We start from the raw sequence: 27,124 nt of genomic DNA, 5'->3' as shown, positions 1-27,124 counted from the left end.
TTTTGTGTGTGTGTGGTTATTGTTTATGCATCTCTGTCTGATTTTGGTATCAAGGTAATAACTGGCCTCATAGAATGAGTTTGTAAGTATTCCCTCCTTTGCTGTTTTTCAGAATAGTTTGAGTAGGATTGGTATTAGATGTTCTTTAAATGTTTGGTAGAATTTTGAAGTAAAGCCATCTGGTCTCAGGTTTTTCTTTGCTGGAAGATTTTTTTTTTTTTTTTTTGAGATGGAGTTTTCACTCTTGTTGCCCAGGCTGGAGTACAATGGCGCAATGTCGGCTCATTGCAACCTCTGTCTCCGAGGTTCAATCGATTCTTCTGCCTCAGCCTTATGAGTAGCTGGGATTACAGGCAAGTGCCACCACGCCTGGCTAATTTTTTTGTGTTTTTAGTAGAGATGGGGTTTCACCATGTTGGCCAGACTGCCCTCAAACTCCTGACCTCGGGTGATCCATCCACCTTGGCCTCCCAAAGTACTGGGATTACAGGAGTGAGCCACCGGGCACAGCCTGGAAGACTTTTTATTTGAGCTTTGGTCTCGTTACTGGTCTGTTCAGGTTTTGGATTTCTTCGTGGTTCAATCTTGGTAGGTTGTATGTGTCTAGGAATTTATCCATTTATTCTAGGTTTTCTAATTTATTGGTGCATAGTTGCTCATAGTAGCCTCTAATGATCCTTAGAATTTCTGCAGTGTGGGTTATAATGTCTCCTTTTTCATCTCTGATTTTTTTATTTGGTCTTCTCTTTTCTTAGTCTGGCTAAAGGTTTGTCAGTTTTTTAATCTTTTTGAAAAGCCAACTTTTTGTTTTGTTGATTTTTGTATTGTTTTCTTCTTTTTAATTTCATTTATTTCTGCTCTGGTCTTTATTTTCTTCTGCTAACTTTAGGTTTAGGTTTGGTTTCCTTTTGCTTTTCTAGTTCTTTAAGACGTGTCATTAGGTTGTTTATTTGAAGGTATTTTGTTTTTGATGTAGGCACTCTTAGCTATAAACTTTCCTCTTAATACTGTTTTTACTGTATCCCATACATAGGCTTCGGTTTGTTGTGTTTCCATTATCATTTGCTTCAATAAATTTTTTAATTCCTTTTTTTTTGAGACAGAGTCTTGCTCTGTCACCCAGGCTGGATTGCAGTGGCGCAGTCTCTGCTCACTGCAACCTCTGCCTCCTGGGTTCAAGTGATTTTCATGCCTCAGCCTCCTGAGTAGCTGAGATTACAGGTGCGTGCCACTACACCTGGCTAATTTTTGTATTGTTTAGTAGAGATGGGGTTTCACCATGTTGGCCAGGCTGGTCTCAAACTCCTGGCTTCAAGTGATCTGCCTGTCTTGGCCTTTCAAAATGTGGGGATTACAGGCCTGAGCCACTGAGCCCAGGCCAGTTTCATTCCTAATCTCTTCATTCACCCACTGGTCATTCAGGAGCATATTAATTTCCATGTGTTTATATAGTTTCCAAAATTCCTCATTATTTCCAGTTTTATTCCATTGTGGTCACAGAAGATCCTTGATATTATTTCAGGTTTTGTGACCTAGCAATATGGTCTGTCCTTAAGAATGATTCATGTGCTGGGAAGAAAAATGTGTGTTCTACACCCCTTCAATGAAATGTTCTTAAATATTCGTTAGGCCTATTTGGTCTATAGTACAGATTTCTTTTTTCTTTTCTTTTCTTCTTCCTTTTTTTTTGAGATGGAGTCTCACTCTGTCGCCCAAGCTGGAGTGAGTGCAGTGGCATGATCCTGACTCACTGCAGCCACTGCCTCCTGGGTTCAAGTGATTCTCCTGCCTTGGCTTCCCAAAGTGCTGGAATTATAGGCACATGCCACCACACCCAGCTAGCTTTGTATTTTTAGTAGAAATGGGGTTTCACCATGTTGGCCAGGCTGGTCTTGAACTCCTGACCTCAGGTGTTGTCCTGCCTTGGCCTCCCAAAGTACTGGGATTACAGGCATGAGCCACTGTACCTGGCCTATAGTGCAGATTAAGTCTGATGTTTCCTTGTGGATTTTCTGTCTAGATGATCTGTCAAGTGCTGAAAGTGGGGTTTTGAAGTCTCCAGCTGTTATTATATTGGGGTCTGTCTCTCCCTTTAGCTTTAATGATATTTGTGTTATATATCTTGGTGCTCCAGTGTTTGGTACATATATAATTATACTTGTTATGTTCTTTTGCTGAATTGATTATAATGACCTTCTTTGTCTCTTGAAATTTTTTTTTTTTGAAGTCTGTTTTGTGTGATATAAATATAGCTGCTTCTGTTCCTTTTGGTTTCCATTTACATGTAATATCTTTTTCCATTCCTTTATTTTCAGTTTGTGTCTTTATAGGTGAGATGTGTCTCTTGTAAGCAACAGATTATTGCGTCTTGTTTCTTTACCCATTCAGCCACTCTTTGTCTTTTGACTGGAGAATGTAGTCCATTTACATTCAATGTTATTGATGAGTAAGGATTTACACCTGCCATGTTGTTATTTGTTTTCTGGTTGTTTTGTGGTCTTCTCTTCTTTACTGTCTTCCTTTTAGTGAAGGTGATTTTCTCTGGTGTTATGTTTTATTTTCTTGCTTTTTATTTTTTGCTTATTTATTATATGTTTGTAGATTGGAGGTTACCATGAGGCTTGCAATAGTATCTTATGGTAACAAATCAACACTGATTGCATAAACAAGCCAACAAAAAGAAAACTAATAAAAACTCAATACTTTAGGCCTGGCATGGTGGCTCACGCCTGTAATCCCAGCACTTTGGGAGGCTGAGGTGGGCGGATCACGAGGTCAGGAGATAGAGACCATCCTGGCTAACACCGTGAAGCCCTGTCTCTACTAAAAATACAAAAAATTATCCAGGCGTGGTGGCAGGTGCCTGTAGTCCCAGCTATTTGAGAGGCTGAGGCAGGAGAATGGCGTGAACCCAGGAGGCAGAGCTTGCAGTGAGCAGAGATAGTGCCACTTTACTCCAGCCTGGGTGACAGAGTGAGACTCTGTCTCAAAACAAACAAACAAACAAAAACTCAATACTTTAACACTGTGTCCTCACTTTGTAACTTTTTACTGTTTCTGTGTGTATATTATTGTATTGTCTCTGTTGAAAGGTATGCTCATTATTTTTGGTTTATCTTTTCACCTTTCTATTAATACTTAAGATAGGAGTAGTTTACACAGCACAATTACAGTGTTATGGTATTCCGTGTTTGTCTCTGTACTTACTGTCACCAGTGAGCCTTGCACCTGCAGATGATTTCTTCTTGCCCATTAATCTCCTTTTCTTTCAGAGTGAAGAACCTCCCTGTAGCATTTCTTGTAGGACAGGTCTGGTGTTGATGAAATTCATCAACTTTTGTTTGTCTGGGAAAATCTTTAATTATCCTTCATGTTTGAAGGATATTTTTGCTTCATATGCTATTCTAGAGTAAAAAATTTTCTGCCAGCACTTTAAATATGTCATGCTACTCTTTCCTGGCCTGTAAGGTTTCCATTGAAAAGTCTGCTAGATGTTTTGGAGCTCCATTGTGTTATTTGTTTCTTTTCTTGTGCTGCTTTTAGAATCCTTTCTTTATCCTTGATCTTTGGGAATTTGATTATTAAACTAATAATGGGTTAAATCTACTTGGTATTCTATAGCCTTCTTTTACTTGAAGTTTTGTATCTTTCTCTCAGTTTCAGAAATTTTGTTACTATCCTTTTGAGTAAACTTTCTATTTCTCTCTTTCTTCCTTACTCTTAGATTTGCTATTGAGGCTATTTTCTAGATCTTATAGGCATGCTTCATTCTTTTTTGTTCATTTTTCTTCTCTATTTTCAAACAGGGCTCATAAGTCTCAGGAATTCTTTCTTCTGCTTGATCAGTTCTGCTGTTAAGAGACTCTGATACATTCTTTAAATGTCAAGTGCATTTTTCAACTCTAGAATTTCTGCTTGATTTTTAAAAATTATTTTAATTTCTTTGTTAAATTCTTCTGATAGGATTCTGAATTTCTTCTCTGTTACCTTGTATTTCTTTGAGTTTCCTCAGAGCAGCTATTTTGAATTCTCTGTCTGAAAGGTCACATATCTCCATTTCTCCGATTTGCCCCTGATGCCTTATTTAGTTCTTTTGATGAGATTATGTTTTCTTCAATGGTCTTGATGCTAGTGGATATTTGTTATTATCTAGGCATTGAAGAATTAGATATTTATTGTAGGCTTCACAGTCTGGGCTTGTTTGTATTCATCCTTCTTGAGAAGGCTATCCAAGTATTCAAACCTACTTAGTTGTTATGATCTAGGTTTTTGGTCCCTACAGCTGTATCTGCGTTAGAGGGCACCCCAAGCCTAGTAATGCTGTAGTTCTTGGACACTTATAGAGATGCCAGCTTGGTGGTTGATATGGTTAGGCTTTGTGTCCCCACCCAAATCTCATCTTGAATTGTAATCCCCATAACCCCCACGTGTCGAGGGAGAGACCAGGTGGAGGTGAATGGATCATGGGAGCGGCTTCTCCGTGCTGTTCTGGTGATAGTGAGTGCATTACATGAGATCTGATGGTTTTGGAAGTGTTTGGTAATTCCTCCTGTGTTCATTCTCCTTCCTGCTGCCTCGTGAAGAAAGTGCCTTGCTTTCCCTTCACCCTCCACCATGATTGTAAGTTTCCTGAGGCCTCCCCAGCCGTGTAGAACTGTGAGTCAATTAAACCTCTTTCCTTTCTAGATTACCCAGTCTCAGGCAGTTCTTTATAGCAGTGTGAGAATGGACTAATACTGTGGTCTTGGATAACATCTGGAAGAATTCTCTGGATTACCAGGTAGAGACTCTTGTTTTCTTCCCTTACTTTCTCCAAAATGAGTGCAGTCTCTCTCTCTCTCTCTCTCTCTGGCTAAGCTGCCTGGAGCTTGGAGAGGGGTGACACAAGCATTCCTGTCACCACCATTGTTGGGACTGTACTTGGTCAGATCTGAAGCCAGCAAAGCACTGTGTCTTGCCCGTGTCCTGCTGTAACTATTACCTGGCCGCAACCTGTGTTCTCTCAAGGCCCTCAGGCTATACAGTCATTATTTCAAGAGTGGCTGAAGCTAGTCATTCTTGTGTATTTCCCTTCGGGGTGGTGAATTCCCCTGGGCTCCGGGCTCCTGACAGGTTCAGAGATAGTGCCTGGAAGCTAGGGCCTGAAATCGGAAACCTTAGAAATTTCCTTGGCGCTGTATTCAACTATGTTTAAACTGGTACTGAAATCACAAGACACAGTCCTTCCCACCCTTCCCTTTCCTCTCCCCAGGCAGTGGAGTCACCCCGTGTCCACCTCCACACAGGCCCACAGGGAATACTGCCACAATGTTGTCACGGTTCACTTAAGGCCCAAGGGCTCAGCTTTTCATGAATGTCGCCATTCCTGGGACCCACCCTTCAGGGCAGTGAGTTCTCTTCTGGCTTAGGGTAGTTCCAGAGGTGCTATCCAGTGTTCTCTGGAATCAGGGACCCTACGAACCCGCCTGGTGCTCCTCCCAACTGTGTTTGAGGTGGTACCTGATCTGCAAGACAAAATCCCCTTTATTTTTCCCTCCCCTTTTCTCAAGCAGAAGGAGTCTCTCCTCGTAGCCACCACAGCTGTGAATACGCCGGGTCACACCTGAAGCCTGCATGTCTCAGAGTCTTAGCTGAGGCCCACAGTGTGTATTACTTTGTTACTGCTGGTGATTATTCAGGGTCTAAGGGCTCTTTAGTCAGCAAGTGATGAATTCTTCCAGGACTTGATCCTTCCCTTCAGGTTCCTTCTGGCCCAGGGTGTGTCTAAAAATATCATCCGGGAGTTAGAGCCTAGAATGGGGACCTCACGACTCTGCCTGATGCCTTATTCATCTGTGGCTGAGGTGGTATTTCTGTTGCAAAACAAAGTCCTGTTTATTCTTTCCTCTCCTCTTCTCAAGGAGAAGGAAGGAATCTCTTTTGGAGCTGGGAGCCTTCCTGCCTTTGATTGGGGGATGTGTGACACAAGCGCTCCCTTAGCCACACTGGCTGGTGTCTCACTAGGTCATGTACCTCCAAGTCCACTGGCTCTGAGCCCAGCCCAGCACTACAACTTGCCTAGGAGTTACAGTCCTTGTGACCTAGCTTGCCTTTTACTGTTATTTAGGACTCCAGAGCACTTTAGCCTGTGGTGGCGAGGCTTGCAGAAACTCCAGTTCCAACCTCCAGGCTGTGTAATTGTCCTGTCCCTGGGGCTGGTCTAAATGCTCCATTCATTGGCATTGGCTGAGTTCTGCCAGGGTTGGCAGCACTGCGTTCCAGAGTATAGTCCCACAGTTGCTGTGCTCTTTCCCCATGTGCAGCGCAGATTCTTCCTCTGTGCCATGTGGTTGCTACGAGCGGAGGGGGGAGAGCTGGGGTCAGCAATTCAAGACTGTCTTTTCTGTCCTCTTCACTGCCTCTTTCAGCGATATGAAGGTACTGTGATTGCTCACATGATTTGTGGTTCTTATGAAGGTGCTTTTTGTGTAGGTGGTTGTCAAATTTGGTGTTCCTGCAGGGAGGACAGTCGGTGGAGGCTTCTATTTGGCCATATTGCTCTGCCTCGCATTCCAGCTTGTTTTTATTTTTAATTTTTGTTGCAATGGAGTCTTGTTACGTTCCCTAGGCTGTTCTCGAACTCTTTGCCTCGAGTGATCCTCTCATCGTGGCTTCCCAAAGTGTTAGGATTGCAGGCATGAGCCACTTTGCCTGGCCCTGAATAGTATTTAAATAAATCACAAGGACTTTAAACTACAAAATGTATACTTAGAGCCAGAGGCATCTTACTTGTAAGAACTGGAAACGGGGATAATGCTATCTATGGATGTGCAGCCTGTTCTTTTACTAACCTTTCTGGACTAGATCTTTGAAGTGCATCTTAGCTTTCCTCCTTTCCTGAAGAGAGCAGAGATAGTGCTGCTTTAACTGTGTTCATACATGTATGAGGAGTAACTTTAGTGTGAGCTGTTAGTTTTAAAGAGTCATACATTATTCTATGCACTTCTGTAAGTTCATTTTATAATGAGCAGATTGGTCAACTGACATATTTTTGATTATTTGTAATACACGTGTTGCTTGGAATAATACTATTAATTTCCAGAAATATAAGTGAACCTTAGCTTTTCTGTTGGTGGCTTTTAAACTTTTTATGATGAGAAAATGCGTGAATTTTCTCCTGGGAAAGTATAGACTAGAGACTTAGATACCAGTAGATGAACTGAGGAATTTCTGTGTAGCAGTTTAGTACAGAAAAGAGTTAGCTGTCCATGAGAAGGGCTTTAAGAACAACAATAACTACTAAAAAAAAAAAAGAGAGAAGGAGAAGGAGGAGAGGAAGAGGAAGAGGAAGAAGAAGAAGAAGAAGAAGAAGGGAAGTAGCTGTTAGATACTGTGGCTTGAAAATTGGCAAGTAGAAGGCAGAACCCTTGCTTTATTGACAACATACTTTTCACACTAATGCAAGTATTAAAAGTATATAGCCCACATTATTGCGGCTGGGCGCAGTGGCTCATGCCCGTAATCCCAGCACGTTGGGAGGCTGAGGTCAGGAGTTTGAGATCAGGCTGGCCAACATGGCGAAACCCCGTCTCTGCTAAAAATACAAAAATCAACTGAGCATGGTGGCATATCCCTGGAGTCCTAGCTACTCAGAAGGCTAAGGTGCAAGGATTGCTTGAACCTGGGAAGCAGAGGTTGCAGTGAGCCGAGATCATGCCATTGCACTCCAGCCTGCATGATGGAGTGAGACTCTTGTCTCCAAAACAAAACCAGTAAATAGCCTAGATTATTGACATCTAATTTCATGAAATACTTGTCATTCTATTCAAGTGTATAGAAAATTTAATTTTGGTAATGTTACATTTTAAAGGCAGTAGCATCCAGGATATAGGTATGTGCCAGGGTTTCATGATGAAGTTGCTAAGAGCAACTGCAGCAAAAGCAAAGATTGACAAATGGGATCTAATTAAAGAGTTTCTGCACAATCAAAGAAACTGTCAGCAGAGTAAACAGACAACCTATAGAACGGGAGAAAATATTTGCAAACTATTCATCTGATAATGCTCTTATATCCAGAATTTATAAGGAACTTAAATTACAAAGAAAAACACAACCCCATTAAAAAGCGGGCAAAGGATGTGAACAGACATTTCTCAAAAGAAGACATACATGTGGCTAACAATCATGAAAAAAAGCTCAACATCACTGATCATTAGAGAAGTGCAAATCAAAACCACAATGAGATACCATCTCACATCAGCTGGGTGAGATACCATTGCTGGGTATATACCCATAGGAATATAGTTCTATTATAAAGACATATGTATGTGTATGTTCACTGCAGCACTATTCACAATAGCAAAGACGTGGAATCAGCCTAAATGCCCATCAGTGGTAGACTGGATAAAGAAAATGTGTACATACATATACACTATGGAATACTATGCAGCCATAAAAGAGAATGAGATCATGTCCTTTGCAGGAACATGGATGGAGCTGGAGGCCATTATCCTTAGCAGATTAACACAGGAACAGAAAACCAAATACCACATGTTCTCACTTATAAGTGGGGGAGCTAAATGATGAGAACACATGGACACATACAGGAGAACAACACATACTGTGGCTTATTGGAGTGTGGAGGGTAGGAGGAGGGAGAGGATCAGGAAAAATAATGGATAGTAGGTGTAATACCTGGGTGATGAAATAATCTGTACAACAAGTCCCTGTGACACAAGTTTACCTATGTAACAAACCTCCACATCCTGCACATGCACCCCGAACCTAAAAGTTAAAAAAAAAAAAAGTTGAAAAGCAAAAAAGAGAAAAATGTTCTGCTTTTCTCTTTGGAATATAATGATTTTTTTAACAACTTTATTAAGGAATAATTGACATAAACTGCATAGTTACAGCATACAATTTGATAACTTTTGAGATCCACATATCTCCATGAAATCACTACAAATAATTTAGTGAATATAACAATCATGCTTTAAAAGTTTTCCTTTGCCACTTTGTAATTTCTATTTCTCTCCCTTCTTCCCTCATTCCTAGTCTGTCGTGAATCTGCTTTCTATCATTATTGGTTTGTTTGCATTTTCTAGAATTGTACATAAATGGACTTTTGTGGTCTAGTTTCTTCAGTGTTATTTTGAGGTCCAATTATATTGCATGTTTCAGTCCTTCATTCCCTTTTTATTCCTCAATACAATTGCATTGTATGGATTTATCACAAGTTTTAAAATCCATCTACCTGTGGATGGTTATATTAGCTATCTACTGCTATATAACAGATTATTTGAAAACTTAGTGGCATGAAACAACATGCATGTATTATCTTAAAGTTTCTGGGTCAGGAATTTGGGAGTGGCTTAGTTGGGTGACTCTGACTCAGGAATTTCATGAGATTGCCTCAGTCTCTGGTCCCCTGACCAAGGATCCTCTTTGCAGGGATGCTTGAGTGTCCTTATGACATGGAGTCTGGTTACTGCTAAAACAAGTGATCCAAGAGCAGCATGGGCAAACAGGAAGCTTCAATGCCTTTTTTTTTTTTTTTTTTTTTTCAAGACAGAGTCTCACTCTGTCATCCAGGCTGGAGTGAATGGCATGAGCTTGGCTCACTGCAACTTCTGCCTCCCAGGTTGAAGCGATTCTTGTGCCTCAGCCTCCTGAGTAGCTAGGATTACAGACATGCGCCACCACACCCAGCTAATTTTTTTATTTTTAGTAGAGTTGGGATTTCACCATGTTGGCCAGGCTGGTCTCGAACTCCTGACCTCAAGTGATCTGCCTGCCTCAACCTCCCAAAGTGCTGAGCCACCGCGTCTGGCTGGAAGCTTCAATGCCTTTTATAACCTGGTCTCAGCAGTCACACATTGTTACTTTCTTCATGATACTGTTTGCTAGAAGTAAGTTACTCCATCTAGCCCACACTCAAAGAGCAAAGAATTGGGGCTGCTTTTGAAGAAAGCAGTGTTAAAGAATTTGTTGTCATATTTTAAAGCTACCGCAATGGACTTTGGGGTTGTTTTTAGGTTTTGGCTATTACAAATAAAAATGCTTATTAAAATACATGTAAAAATCTGTGTAGACATATAGTATTATTTCTTTACCTGAATAGCCAGGCATAAAACGGCTAGTTTGTAAGATGATGTTATGCTTTCATTTTTACTATTTTTAAAGTGAAGACTGTAAGCCATTGCTAAGAGAAAATAAGGAAATATTTAATTTCTTTTATTTATTAATGTTTATATTAATTTTTAATACAGTCACACATCATTTAACAACAGTGATACATTCTGAGAAATGTGTTGTTAGGTGATTTCTTCATTGTGTGAGTGTCATAGAATGTACTTAACACAAACCTAGACAGTGTAGCCTCCTACACACCCAGGCTACCAGGTGTAGTCTGTTGCTTTTACGCTGCAAACCTATACAGCATGTTTCTGTAATGAATACGTTAGGCATTTGTAACATAATGGTAGATATTTGTGTATTTAAACATAGAAAAAGTACAGTACAGATACAGTACTATAATTTTATGGGACCACCGTTATATGTGCGGCCTGTCTTTGACCAAAATGTCATTATGCGGCACATGACTGTTTTACGTTTCTTAAAAATGTTAATATCTGTAAAGAAATTAAAACCTACACAAATGTTGTTTTGCAAAGTGGATTGTGCCATTTTACGTCAGCGCAGTGTACGAGAGTGCAGGGGTTCCACATGCTCAGCAACACTTGGCATAGTCACTTTCTAAAATTGTTTATGGTTTTAATTTGCATTTCCTTATTAATAAGTAATGGTGTTGAGCATTTTGCTTCTTTGCCATCTATGGATCTTCTTTGGTGAAGTGTCATCTTTTGTGCATTATAAAAATGGATTTAGGCTGGGCGCGGTGGCCCACGCCTGTAATCCCAGCACTTTGGGAGGCGGATGCGGGCAGATCACGGGTCAGGAGATCCAGACCATCCTGCCTAACATGGTGAAACCCTGTGTCTGCTAAAAATACAAAAAATTAGCTGGGCGTGGTGGTGGTGGCGGGCGCCTGTGGTCCCAGCTACTCGGGAGGCTGAAGCAGGAGAATGGCGTGAACCCGGGAGGCGGAGCTTGCAGTGAGCTGACATCGCGCCACTGCACTCCAGCCTGGGTGACAGAGCAAGACTTCGTCACACACACACACACACACACACACACACACACACACACACACACACAAAGAAAAAAATGGATTTATCGGCTGGGCGTGGTGGCTCACGCCTGTAATCCTAGCCCTTTGAAAGGCTGAGGCGGGTGGATCACTTGAGGTCAGGAGTTCATGACCATCCTGGGCAACATAGTGAAACTCTGTCTCTACTAAAAGTACAAAAATTAGCTGGCGTGGTGGCACGCGCCCGTAATCCCAGCTGCTTGGGAGGCTGAGGCAGGAGAATCACTTGAACCTGGGAGGCGGAGGTTGCAGTAAGCCGAGATCACACCACTGCACTCCAGCTTGGGTGACAGAGCAAGGCCCTGTCTCAAAAAAAAAAAAAAAAAAAAAAAAAAAAAGGATTTATCTTCATATTTACTGAGTTGTTATATGTTTTGCAGATATTTTCTTCCATGCTTCGGCTTGCCTTTTTCATTTTTGTAGCAGTGTTTTTTAAAGATCAAACTTTTTTTTTATGAAGTCAGTTTATTGAGTTTTTTTTTATTGTTTTCTTTTTTGTTCTGTTAGGAAATGTTTGCTTAACCCTATTCAGTGAGATTTTTTTCAATGTTTTCTTGTAGAAGTTTAGGTCTATGATCTATTTCAAGTTAAATTTTATAAATGTTCTGTGGTAAGGGTTGAAGTTCTTCTTTTTCCTCTTTATTAATATTAAATTCTTTGCATATGGCTCTCCAGCTTGCTCTGTACATTTTCACATATTTATTGGCACCTTTTATAAAAATAAATAAATAAAAGCTGACCATATGTGTGGGTAATTTCTGCTTTATTGATCTTTTTGCTTGTCTTTTTTTCTTTTTTTTTTTTTCCTGAGACAGTCTTGCTTTGTTTTCTGGGCTAGAGTGCAGTGAAATGAAAATGACTCACTACAGCCTCCACCCCCTGGGCTCAAGTAATCCTCCTGCCTTAGCCTCCCGAGTAGCTGAGACCACAGGCACATGCTACACGCCTGGCTAATTTTTTGAATTTTTGTCGAGATGGGGGGTTTCACTTTGTTGCCAAGGCTGGTCTCCAATTCCTGGGCTCAAGTGATCCTCTCAAACTGTTAGGATTACAGACGTGAGCCACTGTACCCAGCCTTTGCCTGTCTTTCTACAGTACTATACTCCATTGATTACTGTAGCTTTCATAGTAAGTCTTGAAATCAGGTAGTATGAGTATTCTCTTTTCCTCTTTTTCAAAGTTATTTTGGCTATTCTAGGTCCTTTATGTTTTCATATAACTTTTAGAATCAACTTTTCAGTTTCTACTGAGATTTGGAGTGGAATTGCATTGAATGTATAGTTCAATTTGAGGTGAATCAACATTTTGCTAATAATAAGTCTTCTAATCCAAATAGTATGTGTGTTACTCTAAGTAGAGGGCCATGATTCTATTTGTGTGTGTATAATTTGCTCACTTTATTTGACAATCAGTGGTTAGTTCTTGTCCACATTGACTTTCAGTAGATTTTTGAAAGTGGTGACAGGCACATAGATAATCAATGTATAGAGCTCATTTGGTGAATGTTCAGCCTCATCATGTTTTCTGGAAATCCACATATGGATACCTATGAGATATTGCTTGTTCCTTTGTTCCAGGCAGCTTTGTTTTGCCTGGTGTCAATGTGCACATCTAGAATTCCCATCTCCTTCATGGCAAATTTCTGGATGTCTTTGAGTGCCTGAGGGCCACGCTTCTTGAAGCCCACTCCATGGATGTGCTTCTGAATGTTGACGGTGTATCCTCAGGTCACCTTATTGATGGCAGAATGATTCTTGAAATCCACTCCATGGACGTGCTTCTGAACATTTCTGGTTACCCTCAGGTCACCTTATCGATGGCAGGATGATTCTGAATGTTGCTGGTGTACCCTCGGGTCACCTTATCGATGGCGGGATGATTCTGAATGTTGCTGGTGTACCCTCGGGTCACCTTATCGATGGCAGGATGATTCTGAATGTTGCTGGTGTACCCTCGGGTCACCTTATTGATGGCGGGATGATTCTGAATGTTGCTGGTGTACCCTCGGCTCACCTTATTGATGGCAGAATGATGATTCTTCTTGCTGCCCATCTTTGTGGAGCCATTCTGCTGGACCCAAATTAGAAAAGAAGAGCATGAAAGATTGTCTCCATTTGTTTTTTTTTTTTAATTTCTCTGAGCATGTTTTGCAGTCATCACTGTGCAAGTCTTGCATATTTTTTGTCAAATTTATCCTTAAGCATTTCCTATTTGTTATTATAAATGGTTTTTTTTTTTTTTTTTTTTTTTTTTTTTTTTTTTTTTTTCCAGATGGAGTTTCGCTCCTGTTGCTCAGGCTGGAGGGGCAATGGCGTGATCTCGGTTCACTGCAAGCTCTGCCTCCTGGGTTCAAGCGATTCTCCTGCCTCAGCCTCCCAAGTAGCTGGGATTACAGGGATGTGCCACCACGCCCGGCTGATTTTGTATTTTTAGTAGAGACGGGGTTTCTCCATGTTGGTCAGGCTGGTCTCAAACTCCCGACCTCAGGTGATCTGCCTGCCTTGGCCTCCCAAAGTGCTGGGATTACAGGCGTGAGCCACAGCGCCTGGCGAGTATTTTTTTTTTTAATGTTCAGTTGCTATTTGGTCATTGCTGGTCTTAGAAATACAACTGATTTTTGTATTTTGACTTTGTTTCTACAACCTTCTTAAACTCACTTACTAATTTTAGCAGTTTTTTTTTTTTTTTTTTGCAGGTTCCATAGTGTTATCTATAGAGCTGATCACATCATCTGTGGATAAAGACAATTTTATATTCTTCCTTTCTAATCTGTATGCTTTTTATTTCTTGTATGATTGCATTGCTAGAATTTCTAGTGTAATGTTGAATAGAAGTGATGAGTAGGCATTCCTGGCCTTGGTCCTGATCTGAGGGTGAAAGTAGCCTTTTGCCACTAGCCAGGATGTTAGATACAGATTTTTCATATGTCCCCTTTATTACACCGAGGAAAGTACATTATATGTCTGTATTCCTGAGAGTTTTTAAAAATCAGGAATGGATGATTTTTGTTCCAGTGCTTTTTTGTGTCTGTCATACAGTTTGTTTTTTAAGTCTGTTAACATGGTGAATTATGTTGATTTTTTGAATGTTAAATCCATCTTTCATTCGTGGGATATATCCCAATTGGTCATGATGTATTTTCCTTCTTACGTATTATTATGATATGTCATTACTATATATTGCTAAGAATTTTGGCATCTATATTCATGAGGGATATTGCTTTGTAGCTTTCTTTTCTTACAGTGTCTTTGGTTTTGTTCTTCCATTTTCTCAGAGAATAGATTTTCCGATAGATTTTTTTTTTGAAGAGTTTATGTAGAAGTACTGTTCTTTCTACCTTAAATATTTGGTAGAATTCAGCAATGAAGATGTGAAGACATCTTCGTGGAGTTTTTCACATTTTTTCTTTTTATTTATTTTTAATTTTTAATGTATTTGTAGGATGTGTTTTCCTTTTTATTTATTTTTTAAGGTATATGTGCCATTTCTTTCTGATATTTTATAGTTAGAAGTTGAAACAGCTTTACAGCTGACATCCATAGACTCACCCCAAAGGTATATTATACTGCATTTGCTTTATCACATATCTATTCATTTATCCTTCCCTCTATTCATGCCTCAATATTATTAATGCATTTTAAAATAATTTGTAGACAAAAGAACATTTCTTTCTCAAATACATTCCCAGGTTTAGGTTTTTTTTACAGGTTCATTCTTTCTTTTTCTTTCTCTCTCTCTCTTTCTTTCTTTCTTTCTTTCTTTTTCTTTTCTTTCTTTCTTTTTTTTTTTTTGAGATAGGATCTTACTCTGTTGCTCCATCTAGAGTGCAGTGCAATGGCATGATCACAGCTCACTGCAACCTTGAACTCCTGGGCTCAAGTGATTCTCTTGCCTTAGCCTCTTGAATAGCTAGGACTACAAGTTTGTGCCACCATGCTTGGCTCATTAAAAAATGTATATATGTATAGAGATAGGTCTTGCCATGTTGCCCAGGCTAATCTTGAACTCCTGGCCTCATGGGATCCTCTGACCTTGGGCTCCCAAAGTAATGGGATTGTAGGGATAAGCCACCATTCCTGGCCCTGATTTTATTTCTTGAGGTCAAGTTTAAATACAGTTAAATGCAAAAATCCTATTTGTATCTTTAAGTTAATTTTGGCAAGCCCATCCACTTATGTAAGTCAAATCCTTTTTAAGATATGGATCGTTACCGTTATCCAGAAAGTTCTCCCATACTGCTTCTCAGTCCCAACCCACACCTCCAAAGGCAAGTCCTGCTTTGATTTTCTTCCATAAAGTAATTATGTTTTTTCTATAACTTCATATAAGTGGAATCATATTGTATGTATGTGTGTCTGTGTGTGTATGTGTGACTTCTTTTGCTTGGAATAACATTTTTGAGATCGGTATTGTTCCCTGTTTCAGTAGTTCTCTCTTTTTAATACTTTGTAGTATAACTTAATATAATGTCATATTATTGCTTTATGCCCTACTATATGGTCAATTTTCTTAAATGTTGTTAGTGTTCCTGAGAAGATTGGATGTTCTCTTTTCGTTGGTTTTATGTTTCTCTGTCCTTTCAATCAACCTAGTTAATATGCTATTTGTTTCTTCTTAATTCATTTAAAAATCTATTGTTTCATATTTACACTGTCATTCTTCATATTTTAAAGTTATTTTTAAATTTAAATATAACAAAATGGATTTTTTGTGGCATATAACTTCATGGGTTTTGACAGATGCATACAGTTGGGTCTCCACACCAAAATCAAGATGCACAACAGTTCCGTCAACTCCCCAGAAGCCCTCATGTTGCCCTATTATTAACCTTTCCATCCTTCTCCTATCAGTGGAAATCACTGATTTTTCATCCCCTCAGTCTTGCCCTTTCCTGAATGTCCAACAAATTTTGTTTCACTTAGCAAAATGCATTGAGATTCACTGATGTTGTTGCATGTATTAATAATCGTTCTTTTTTATTGCTGTATGAATGTATCATAGTTTGTTTCTATATTCACTGATTGAAAGACATTTGGGTATTTTCTGTATTTTGGCAATTAGGAATGAAACTGCTATAAACATTTGAGTACAGGTTTTTGTGTGAACATAAGTTTTAATTTCATTTGGCCAAATACCTAGGATTGGGATTGTTATATTTCATGTTCATGTAATTTTAACTTTATATGATATGGAAGGTTTTAATATAGACTCTGTCTTTTAAACTCTGTTCAGGGTATCAGTTTCTTCTTGATTGAGGCTTGATAGTTTTTGTCTTTCACAAAATGTGTCCATTTCATCTGTTAAATTTGCAGGCCTACAGTTGTTTCTTAGCTTCACAGATTATCTTTTTAATATATATACAATGATAAAGATGCGTCTCTCCTTAATGTTTGAAATTTACGTCTTATCTCTGTGGTTAGAGGTTTATTGATTTTATAATATTCTCTAAGAACCAAATTTTGTGATTCTTTGATTTTTCTCTATTAACTTTCTATTTTCTGTTTAGTTGACTTCTACTCTGATCTTTATTATTTTCTTTCTTCTGCTTACTTTGGGTTTGTACTTTGAGTTTAACATAATACAGACAAAATTTAATTTCTCTCTGGAAGTAAATTGACAGATTTTGAAAAGTCCAGATTCCTGGGGAATGTGTGTATGTGGTATTCAGGAGAAAACGGAAGACAGAGCTTCAGAGATAATGAAATTGTGGTATTGTTTTTAATTAGTAGAAGAATGGAGGATTTTCTTTTGGATATTGATCTTTCTGCCCGCGCATCTAACTTTATTTCAAACTCTGAATGAAGTATATCTGTAAGTTATTAAAGGTGGAATCCCCACGATAAGCATTTTGATGTTTATCATACACAGAGCCATCTGTGTTAAATATGTGGCATCATTTAAGTTGGGCAGAATACTATCTGGAGGAATAAAATTTTACTCTTGTCTCTACTGTTAGCAGTTATTTAACCTAAAGGATGATATAATGTTTACTTGAATTTAAAATATTCATTTAAGTCCCCAAGTCTTCCCCAATGAGTAACCTCTACCTCAACTAAGGTATATGGCGTTTCTGGAGCTGTTGTCATTTGGTATGCTGTGATATATTGGAGTAAATATTTTCTGTAATGTATGGAGTGGAATTTGTATTACTGTTTTAGGTTGTCTTCCAAAGCCTGAATTAGAATTAAGGAACTATGTTGCTCCACTGTTTGAACATTCTATTTAAATATTAAAGCAGATTTGTTTTCCTCTGTAAATAGAAGTAATTTTATTTCTGAGAGATGAAATTGGCTTAATCTGTTTTGGGTTCTATTTTTAAATGGTTATTTCTTTTGTAGTCTTCAAGAAGAGATATAGACGGTATTAGAATTGGAGAATTGATGAAGGGATGTGGTATTTATAGCACGATAAGAAAATTATTTTGTTTACTTTTCTAATCATTTAATATTACATTTTATTTTTTAGATCCTGTTTGACCAAACTCAGAGATCAATTAAGGCACAGCTTCAGAACTTTGTTAAAGAGTAAGTCAATTGCAGTGAAGAGGAAAGAAAATTAACTAGTTAATGATCAATCTGAGAATTGCTATCTTTTGGAAGAAGTTATATACCATGAATTATTAAAAATATTGGCGTTTTGTTTGCTTTGTGAAATGCATGCTGCATTTCTTTCTGAATTACTCTATAAGTAAATCAGACTTGATGTCTTTCAGTGAATCACTTATTCCACAAATACGTGTTCTGGAAGATACTTGGCTAGGATACGTAGCTATAGGTTTAAAAAATATTTTTAATGTAAATAATCTAATTGTTCTTTTACCATCAAAACAAACCCCAAAAGTGGTTGAAATACTATTAGTTATTGTAGTTGAAACTATGTTTTCCATTATTTCAATGTGGTATTTTCTTTGAAGAGAAGATAATGGAATATATGAGAATGAGCCATGAAAGTACATGAGTTTTGGGCCGGGGCGCAGTGGCTCACGCCTGGAATCCCAGCAGTTTTGGAGGCCGCGGTGGGCAGATCACCTGAGGTCGGGAGTTCGAGACCAGCCTGGCCAAGATGGAGAAACGTCGTCTGTACTAAAAATACAAAATTAGCTGGGCAGGGTGGTGCATGCCTGTAATCCCAGCTACTCGGGAGACTGAGGCAGGAGAATCGCTTGAACCCGGGAGGTGGAGGTTGCAGTGAGCTGAGATCACACCATTGCACTCCAGCCTGGGCAACAAGAGTGAAACTCTGTCTCAAAAAAAAAAAAAAAAAAAAAAGTACATGATTTTTGTTACTCATGAGTATTTTGTGTCACATTCATCACATTTTCTTTGTGAAATAAAATAGAACTAGAAATTTTAAAAATCAGAAATTTCCATATTAGGAAAGTTTTTCTTTTTCACATTAATAATACAGTTTTTTCTCTTGATTCCTGGCTGGGAATATATAAAATTAAAGTTTATTATAATAGAGCTGTACAGTGGTGTTAGATCTCATTAAGATAGTACACTGTTTTAATAGGTTAGAATTTGTTGTTCTGGAGGTTATGTATTACAGTTTCTTTTCTTTTTTTCTTTTTTAAATATAAAGACAGGGTCTGACTCTGTTACCCAGGCTGGAGTACAGTGGCTTGATCATAACTCACTGTAACCTCGAATTCCTGGGCTGAAGTGATCCTCCCACCTCAGCCTCCTGAGTAGTTAGGAATACAGGTGTGGACCACCACTCCTGGCTAATTTATCTTTTATTTTTTATTATTTGTAGAGGCAGGTCTCACTGTGTTGTTGAGGCTAGTCTCAAACTTCTGGCCTCAAAGCAGTTTTCTTACCTTAACCTCCCAAAGCACTGGGATTACAGGCATGAGCCAGTGCGCCCAACCAGATTCTTTATAAATTACTTCGTGATAGATTAACACTCAGAATGTCTTCACAGAATGCACACATAACAGTTTATGGCATCTTTCAAAGAGTTGAATGTCTTTCTTACGTATACTTTATTATGATTTTTATAAAATCATTTGTCTTCAAGTTATTTTACCTAGCTCCCTAGTAGAAAAATAAAAGCAAAGGGATGTTATGTGACTAAGATCATTAATGAACCAAATGTTTCAGATTTTCAGACTATTAAAACGGATACTGTTATTCTTTGCTGATGTAACGATTCTTTCAGAAATTGATGTGTTCCAGCCTGGGCAATAATGTGAGACCACAGAAATAAAAAATAAAAATTAGCCCTGTGTGGTGGCATGTGCCTATAGTCCGAGCTGCTTGAAAGGCTTGAGGTGTGAGGATCGCTTGAGCCCAGGACTTTAAGGCTGTAGTGAGCTATGATCATGCCACAGCAAGAGAAATGAATGTTGTTTCTTAGAGTGTGGTCTGTAGACCACCCATAGTAGTAAAATCAAGGGTGTGTCTTAAAAATAAACTCCTCAGATTTCTGGGATTTTTCCTGAAGGCTAAAGAATTATAATCTCTCAGAAAGGGCTCTGGAATTTGCATTTTTAACAAGTGCCCTATAGTGATTCTTATGTATACTACCGTTTAAAAATCATTTGGTTAAATAATGGTACATGTCCCTGAATTTGTCTTTGGAAAAACAATTAACTTTTCCTTTATGTTTCTGTAATGTTAATTTGATAATTTATTGTCATCTCAAGTTATGTAGCTTTAAATAATGAAATTTTAGCTGACTTTATCAGGATTTATACAAAATTGAGAAACAATACATATTTTAGTTTGAAGAGTGAATGTGTTTCAATGTGAGGTGAAACAAAAAATGGAGGAACATAGGAATTCAATTCTAAATGTTACTTTGCTGAAGTTTTTTTTTTTTTTTTTTTTTTTTGAGACGGAGTCTTGCTCTGTCGCCAGGCTAGAGTGTAGTGGCGTGATCTCAAGTCACTGCAGCCTCCGCCTCTCGTGTTCAAGTGATTGTCCTGCCTCAGCCTCATGAGTAACTGGGACTACAGGCACATGCCACCATGCCCAGCTAATTTTTTTGTATTTTTAGTAGAGACGGGGTTTCACCATGTTGGCCAGGGTGGTCTCGATCTCTTGACATCATGATCCACCCACCTAGGCCTCCCAAGGTGCTGGGATTACAGGTGTGAGCCACCGCACCCAGCCTGCTAAAGTTTTTTAATGAAGCAAGTTATAAAAGTTTCACTAAGTTTTTCTTTTTTTAGAGATCTTAGAAAATTCAAAGATGCCAAGAAGCAATTCGAAAAAGTCAGTGAAGAAAAAGAAAATGCATTAGTAAAAAATGCCCAAGTACAAAGAAACAAACAACATGAAGTTGAAGAAGCCACCAACATTCTGACAGCAACAAGAAAATGTTTTCGACACATAGCCCTCGATTATGTGCTTCAGGTATGTAGTTTCTTGCTGTGTATGTTTTCAGACAGTGCTTACTAAACAGGTTGTTGCTTTTGAGTGATTGCCCTAAGAAGAATAAATACTTTTACTCTGAGCTTAAAGTTAAAACATAATCTCAGGTGGAAAATTTCCATCTGTGTAGCTATTAGTGTACCTACGTGTGTATGGAGATGTATTCCTTTGATTCTGAGTTCTGCCTCTTTTCTCTTAACATTATATTCCTCATTTTAAAATGTTAAAAAGCATTTTTAGTTGCCATATTTTATTCTCTGGAGTTGTTATGTCAATTTAATTACCTTTTATTATACCATTTTATTATTTCAATAAGTTTAGGGGTACAAGTGGGTTTTTGGTCACGTGATGAATTGCATAGTGGTGAAGTGTGGGCTTTTATTCTATCTGTCACTCCAGCAGTATACATTGTACCCAACAGGAAATTTTTCATCCCTTACCTCCCTCCCACCTTCCCCCCTTTCCGAGTCTCCAGTGTACATAATACCACTCTGTATGCCCCTGAGAATCTATAACTTAGCTCCTACTTATAGGTGACAACACACGGCACTTGTTTTTCCGTTCCTGTGTTACTTCCTTTAGGATAAGGGCCCCTAGTTCCTTCTAAGTTGCTGTAAAAGACATTTGTGGTGTTCAAGTTTTTACTGACAATAGGGAAAATATAATTTTCAATAATTGTGAGTGATAATAACATCTTTATACTTCTTATTTCTTTAGATTAGGTTCTTAGAGGTACTAAGGTTCACCATATTGCCAAATGAAAAATCTTTCTAGAAGTAGTGTTACCATAGTTTTGCTTTAGGTGCTGCTTTTAAAAACTAGAAATCTGGGCCAGGTGCGGTGGCTCACGCCTGTCATCCCAGCACTTTGGGAGGCCGAGACAGGTGGATCACAAGTCAGGAGATCGAGACCATCTTGGCTAATACGGTGAAACCCTGTCTCTACTAAAAATACAAAAAATTAGCCAGGCGTGGTGGCGGGCGCCTGTAGTCCCAGCTACTCGGGAGGCTGAGGCAGGAGAATGGCATGAACCCAGCAGGCGGAGCTTGCAGTGAGCCGAGATCGCGCCACTGCACTCCAGCCTGGACGACAGAGCAAGACTCCGTCTCAAAAAAAAAAAAAAAAAAAAAAACAAAAAAAACCACACAAAACAAACAAAAACCAAAAACTAGAAATCTGTATTTAGTAAGTTGCTTGGTGTTGGGGATCTTCCAGTCTAATTTATAATTCAAACTAGTTTGAATGTGATAGATCTCCAAAGGTATTTGAGACATGAGAAATGAAGGCATATTACATTGCATGTTTGTGTATATCATGGAATTTAAAGCCTAAAAAAACTTTAATGCTTAGGGAATTACCTTATATAGATCTGCTTTTACAAAACAATAGTGGTTGTCCTCAGAGATTGTTTACTTCGCAATGATCACAGAATATTTCTTAAGAAAAACTAGAAGTAACCAAACAGAAATTAGTGATTAAAAATTACTTAGGTAACTTGGCAAAACAATAGAAAATTAATTTTAAGTTTTTTTTTTCTATTAAGTTCCTGTTTGGTAAGTGGGAAGTTAAATTTTTGAAATGAATAGACTGTACTTTTGGAGGAAAGGATACTAGACTGGAGTAGTCTGTTTCCTGGGTCCTGTTACCTACCTCACATTACACCATTTTCTGCTGTAGTGTGAGTACTCACCCTGCCTAACACTCTGAAATGGCTCATGTAGAGGTTATTCACTAGACATATTTCAGTTTTTAACCAACTTGACTATTCTGTTTTATTGCAGTGGTGGACCACACTCTCCTTCTTGAAACATTCTTTTATCTTGATTTATCTGAAACTGCCTTTAGGTCTTCCTCCCAACTTCTGTTTCTTTTCCAGTTCTGTCTTGGGCTTCACTCCTTTGTCTGCCTTTTCACTCTCCTTTTTAGGGTTCCATCTTTGGTTTTATTCTTTTCTTTTCTCACTTTATTGTTTTCTGTCAGTCTCATCATGCCCCTTGCTTGAATCACAACCTGTTATTATAGGTAGATGACCAAATGTTTTTTTCCCAGGGGTACTTTGTTCTCATTGTGTTCAAAACTGAAATCTCTCATCTTCCAAAATGGCTTCTCTTTCCCTTTTGCCCTTATCTAATTGAATGGTGTCACTTTTTTACTCTCACAGAAGTTTGAAATGAGAGAATTATATCAGATATTCTCCTCATTGTAAGCCAGTATATCTAGTTGCCAAAACGTCTTGAAAATTCCTCCTGTGTACTTCTTAAATTGGTTCTTTCTTCACCTTTGCTGCAGCCCTAAGTCTTACTGTTTCTTGTCTGGAGTATTAAGGTCTTCTCATGAAATTGGTCTGCCTTGCATTGCTTTTACCTGCCCTGTCATTAATTCACTCTCTGTTTTGTGATCCAGGTTACTCAGACTTTTCTCCAGGCCAGAAGGCATAATTTTTGCATCTGCCTTCTCTGTGTTGCCGTATTTTCGTACACATTGCAGTTAGACTACTTACATGTTTATTGTAAATATGTATTTATTTGTTTGTTCTATTTCTAGATTGTAACCCTAGCCTCTAGTCCAGTGGTTAGAAAATAGATATGTAGTAAATGTTTTTTGAGAGAGCGAATGGCTTAATGTTACAAATTTTATCCTGGGAGGATTAGCTAAAATTTTCATTATTTTTAAACTTACACATTATTTTCTTGGGTGTCCATATGTAAGTTAGGAATCCTTACACTGCCTCCTCATGCCCAACACCCCCAACAAATAACTATTAGTTTGATTTTTCTGATGGGAACTATTGTATCATTTTATGGCCTTTATTTCATTTATGTCTACTTTAGAGAATAGTAAGTAATAGATATCCAAATGTATAAAGTTTGTCTTGCTTAACTACTCTAAATATTTGAGTTTACTTTTTTCCTCCAATAATTTAAATGCTATATAATTTAAATATTATATAATATAAAAATCCTATTTTATATAGCATTTTATTTTTATATATAACATTTAAATTTAAAAATGTTATATAGCACTTAATTTTTTCAAATAGAAAAAAGGACATATAAAACAGGCATTTTAACATTATTCAGTGTTTGGGCAGTAGGCTATTTGCAGCTTCTTCTTTACTTAGAGCATTTGAAAGTGAATATTATAGTTCTCTAAACTGAATAGGCTTTGAAATACATGCAGAAGAAACTAATCTTTTGTTTCTGTTGTTGTTTTTGTTTTTTTGAGAAGGAGTCTTGCTCTGTTGCCTAGGCTGGAGTGCAGTGGTGCGATCCCAGCTCACTGCAACCTCCACCTTCAGGGTTTAAGTGATTCTCCTGCCTCAGCCTCTCGAGTAGCTGGGATTACAGGCGCCCACCACCACGCCTGGCTAATTTTTGTATTTTTAGTAGAGACGGGGTTTCACCATGTTGGCCAGGCTGATCTCAAACTCCTGATCTCAAGCGATCTGCCCACCTCAGCCTCCCAAAGTGCAAGGATTACAGGCATGAGCCACCTCACTCAGCCAGAAACTAGTCTTATGGTTAAGTAAAGTTACTTAGATTTTTCTTGTTCTGTTTTTTTTTTTTTTATTTAGTGCTTTAAAATTATTTGATAAACTACAGAATTCAGTGGGAAGGACATATTAAAAAGATATTGTATAATCTTTTGACAGTATTGGCAAAGAGTGAATGATTCTTTTTTTAAACATTTCATTAAGCTGATAGATAATAACAGACAAAAATAAAATGTTTGTTGTGAATTTCTGGAGTTGGGAGAGATCCCCTAAAAGACAAATCTTTTAATTTATTGATCTTTCAGTAAATTTAGTCTAATTAAAACATTTACTTAAAATCTGGCCGGGTGCAGGGGCTCATTCCTGTAATCCCAGCGCTTTGGGAGGCCAAGGCAGGAAGATTGCTTGAAGCGTGGAGTTTGAGACCAGACTGTGCAACACAGTGAGAACCTATCTCTACAAAAAGTAAGAAAAATAGCCAGGTCTGGTGGTGTGCACCTGTAGTCCCAGCTACTTGAGAAGCTGAGATGGGAGAACTGCTGAGGGCTAAGGCAGGAGGATTGCGTGCCCAGGAGTTCGAGGCTGCAGTGAGATCTGATCATGCCACTGCACGCCGGCCAGAGTGGGGAACAGAGTGAGATTCTGTTTCTAAAAACAAAACCTGTTAATTTATTTAAGAAATACTTATTGAGTGCTTAGTGTGTGCCACTACAGCTGGGAATAAGGCAAAGACCCTGGTCTCACTAGAATTTACACTGGTTAGGGAGAAGACACAAATCAGAAAATATAAGGTAGTTATAAATGTTCTGAGTAAAATAAATAGGGTTGATGTACTAGACAGTGCATAAGAAGCTACCGCAGACCTTTGTGAGGAGACGGTATTTAAGTAGAGACCTGATTGGTATGAGATAGCCTGATACCCACCTGAGCAGAACATCATAACATGTAGACAGAACAGCCAGTACAAAGGCATTGAGGTGGGAGTGGTCCCACGCTGAGGCTGGAGTACAGACAGGGGGAAAGTAATAGAAAACTAGGTTGAAGAAGTAAGGTAGGTAGGGGCCACATCACAGTGGGCCTTGCCAGCCATGGTAGGAAGTTGGAGGGTGTTAAGGTAGAGGTAACATGATCTTACTTATAATTTTTTAAGATGGGCCCGTTGGCGGTGGCTCACGTCTGCAGTTCCAGCACTTTGGGAGGCCAATGTGGGTGGATCACCTGAGGTCAGGAGTTAAGACCAGCCCGACCAACATGGAGAAACCCGGTCTCTACTAAATACAAAAAATTAGCCAAGCGTGGTGGCGCATGCTGGTAATCCCAGCTACTCGGGAGGCTGAGGCAGGAGAATTACTTGAACCCAGAAGGCAGAGGTTGCAGTGAGCTGAGATCACGCCATTGCACTCCAGCCTGGACAATAAGAGCAAAACTCCATCTCAAAAAAAAAAAAAGATGACTGGTTGCTGTGTGTATAATGGATTATAGGAAGTCAAGAATGGAAGCAGAGAAGAGACAAGTTCATAGCCTGTTGCAGCAGTCTGGAAAAGACATGATGGTGATAGTGGTAAAGTGATGAGAATTTGCATTTAGGTTGTATATGAAACTTTGATGAGCAATTAGGTAAAGAGGGTGGGGAAAAGATGGAATTCCCAGAGCTTCAGATGTCAAAATAGTTCCATCACCCTAATATCGTTTAAATAACCAGTTTTTCTTTTAGCTCAGAAATGTATGAGAATTTCACTGGAATGTTTGTCTTAACTGTGTTTTGCAAAAGGATAGTTGAAGGATGAAAAAGCTTGAGCTTTGTTTTTATTTGCTTTTTGGAAAAGTATTAAACCATTAAAATAAGTTTTACAATATTGCATTATGGATTAGCTTTAAAATAATGCATGGGTGATTAACTACGTGTGTTTTCCCTCAGATTAATGTTCTTCAATCAAAAAGGAGATCAGAAATCCTAAAATCAGTAAGATATTAACTGAAATGATGTTTTAAATATTTTAATATGAAACTAAATGTATGTATTTAGGTGTTGAAAGATCATCTGCTATATACGTGATAAGGTTTATAATTACTCTTCTTTTTGATCTTCATTTGTGTTTCTTATGTGGCACTGGACTTCTTTTTGTCTCCTTCGTGTTATAGTTGTTTGTGTGTCTCATCTGTTGATACACTGTGAGGTCCATAAAGGTAGACTCTGTACTGTTATGTTTTTGTTTTCTTTTATCCTCATATGTTACTTTACATGCACTAGATGCCCAGTACCATTTGGTGAATATCTGAAAATGTTTGGTGTAAAAACCTGTGAGAATATTCCAGAATTTGTTTTGAAAGTTATGAACATATGGCCGGGCACGGTGGCTCACGCTTGTAATCCCAGCACTTTGGGAGGCCGAGGCAGGCGGATCACGAGGTCAGGAGATCGAGACCACGGTGAAACCCCGTCTCTACTAAAAATACAAAAAAATTAGCCAGGCGTGGTGGCGGGCGCCTGTAGTCCCAGCTACTCGGAGAGGCTGAGGCAGGAGAATGGCATGAACCCAGGAGGTGGAGCTTGCAGTGAGCCGAGATTGCGCCACTGCACTCCAGCCTGGGCGACAGAGCGAGACTCCGTCTTAAAAAAAAAAAAAAAAAAAGAAAGTTATGAACATAAAAAACTGTTCCACTTAGGTTTTGAGTTTTTTCTTACTTGTTTTGCTTTAAAATTTTTTTGCCCAACCTCTTTCAACATATTTACATTTTTCTCTATAATTTTTGGCATTATTTGGACTTTAAAAATATTTGAGATTGAGGATTTATATGAATAGTATCATTTGGAGAATTTTTCCCTTAAAGTTGATGGTGGGTCAGTCTTTTGGTTTGTTCTTTGGTATGCAGTTACAAAACCAATGGGATGAAATTTGGGGATCACTTTTTTCCTTGAGCCTCTTCACCCACATGACAATGATTTTTTTTTTTTTTTTGCAGTGGGGAGCCCTATTTTTTTGTCTTAAAGCTAATGAAGGCCAGGTGTGGTGGCTCACGCCTGTAATCCAAGCACTTTGGGAGGCTGAGGTGGGTGGATCACCT

General features: G+C 38.6%; 1 protein-coding gene across 7 annotated transcripts in view; it reads left to right on the top strand.

The window, feature by feature from the left end:
• Window positions 1-27,124, top strand: part of ACAP2 (ArfGAP with coiled-coil, ankyrin repeat and PH domains 2) — a 176,613-nt gene that overhangs the window by 88,839 nt on the left and 60,650 nt on the right. For all 7 annotated transcript variants that reach the window (XM_030823005.1, XM_003280421.4, XM_030823007.1 and 4 more), the window contains exons 5-7: window positions 17,654-17,712; window positions 20,364-20,547; window positions 25,977-26,021. In XM_030823005.1, coding sequence (XP_030678865.1) covers window positions 17,654-17,712; window positions 20,364-20,547; window positions 25,977-26,021 — 288 coding nt within the window. The remainder of the gene's footprint in view (window positions 1-17,653; window positions 17,713-20,363; window positions 20,548-25,976; window positions 26,022-27,124) is intronic.

Source organism: Nomascus leucogenys, chromosome 11 (genome assembly GCF_006542625.1).
Source record: "Nomascus leucogenys isolate Asia chromosome 11, Asia_NLE_v1, whole genome shotgun sequence".
NCBI classification, from domain to species: Eukaryota; Metazoa; Chordata; class Mammalia; order Primates; family Hylobatidae; genus Nomascus; species Nomascus leucogenys.
This window is presented reverse-complemented; position numbering and strand designations above follow the sequence as displayed.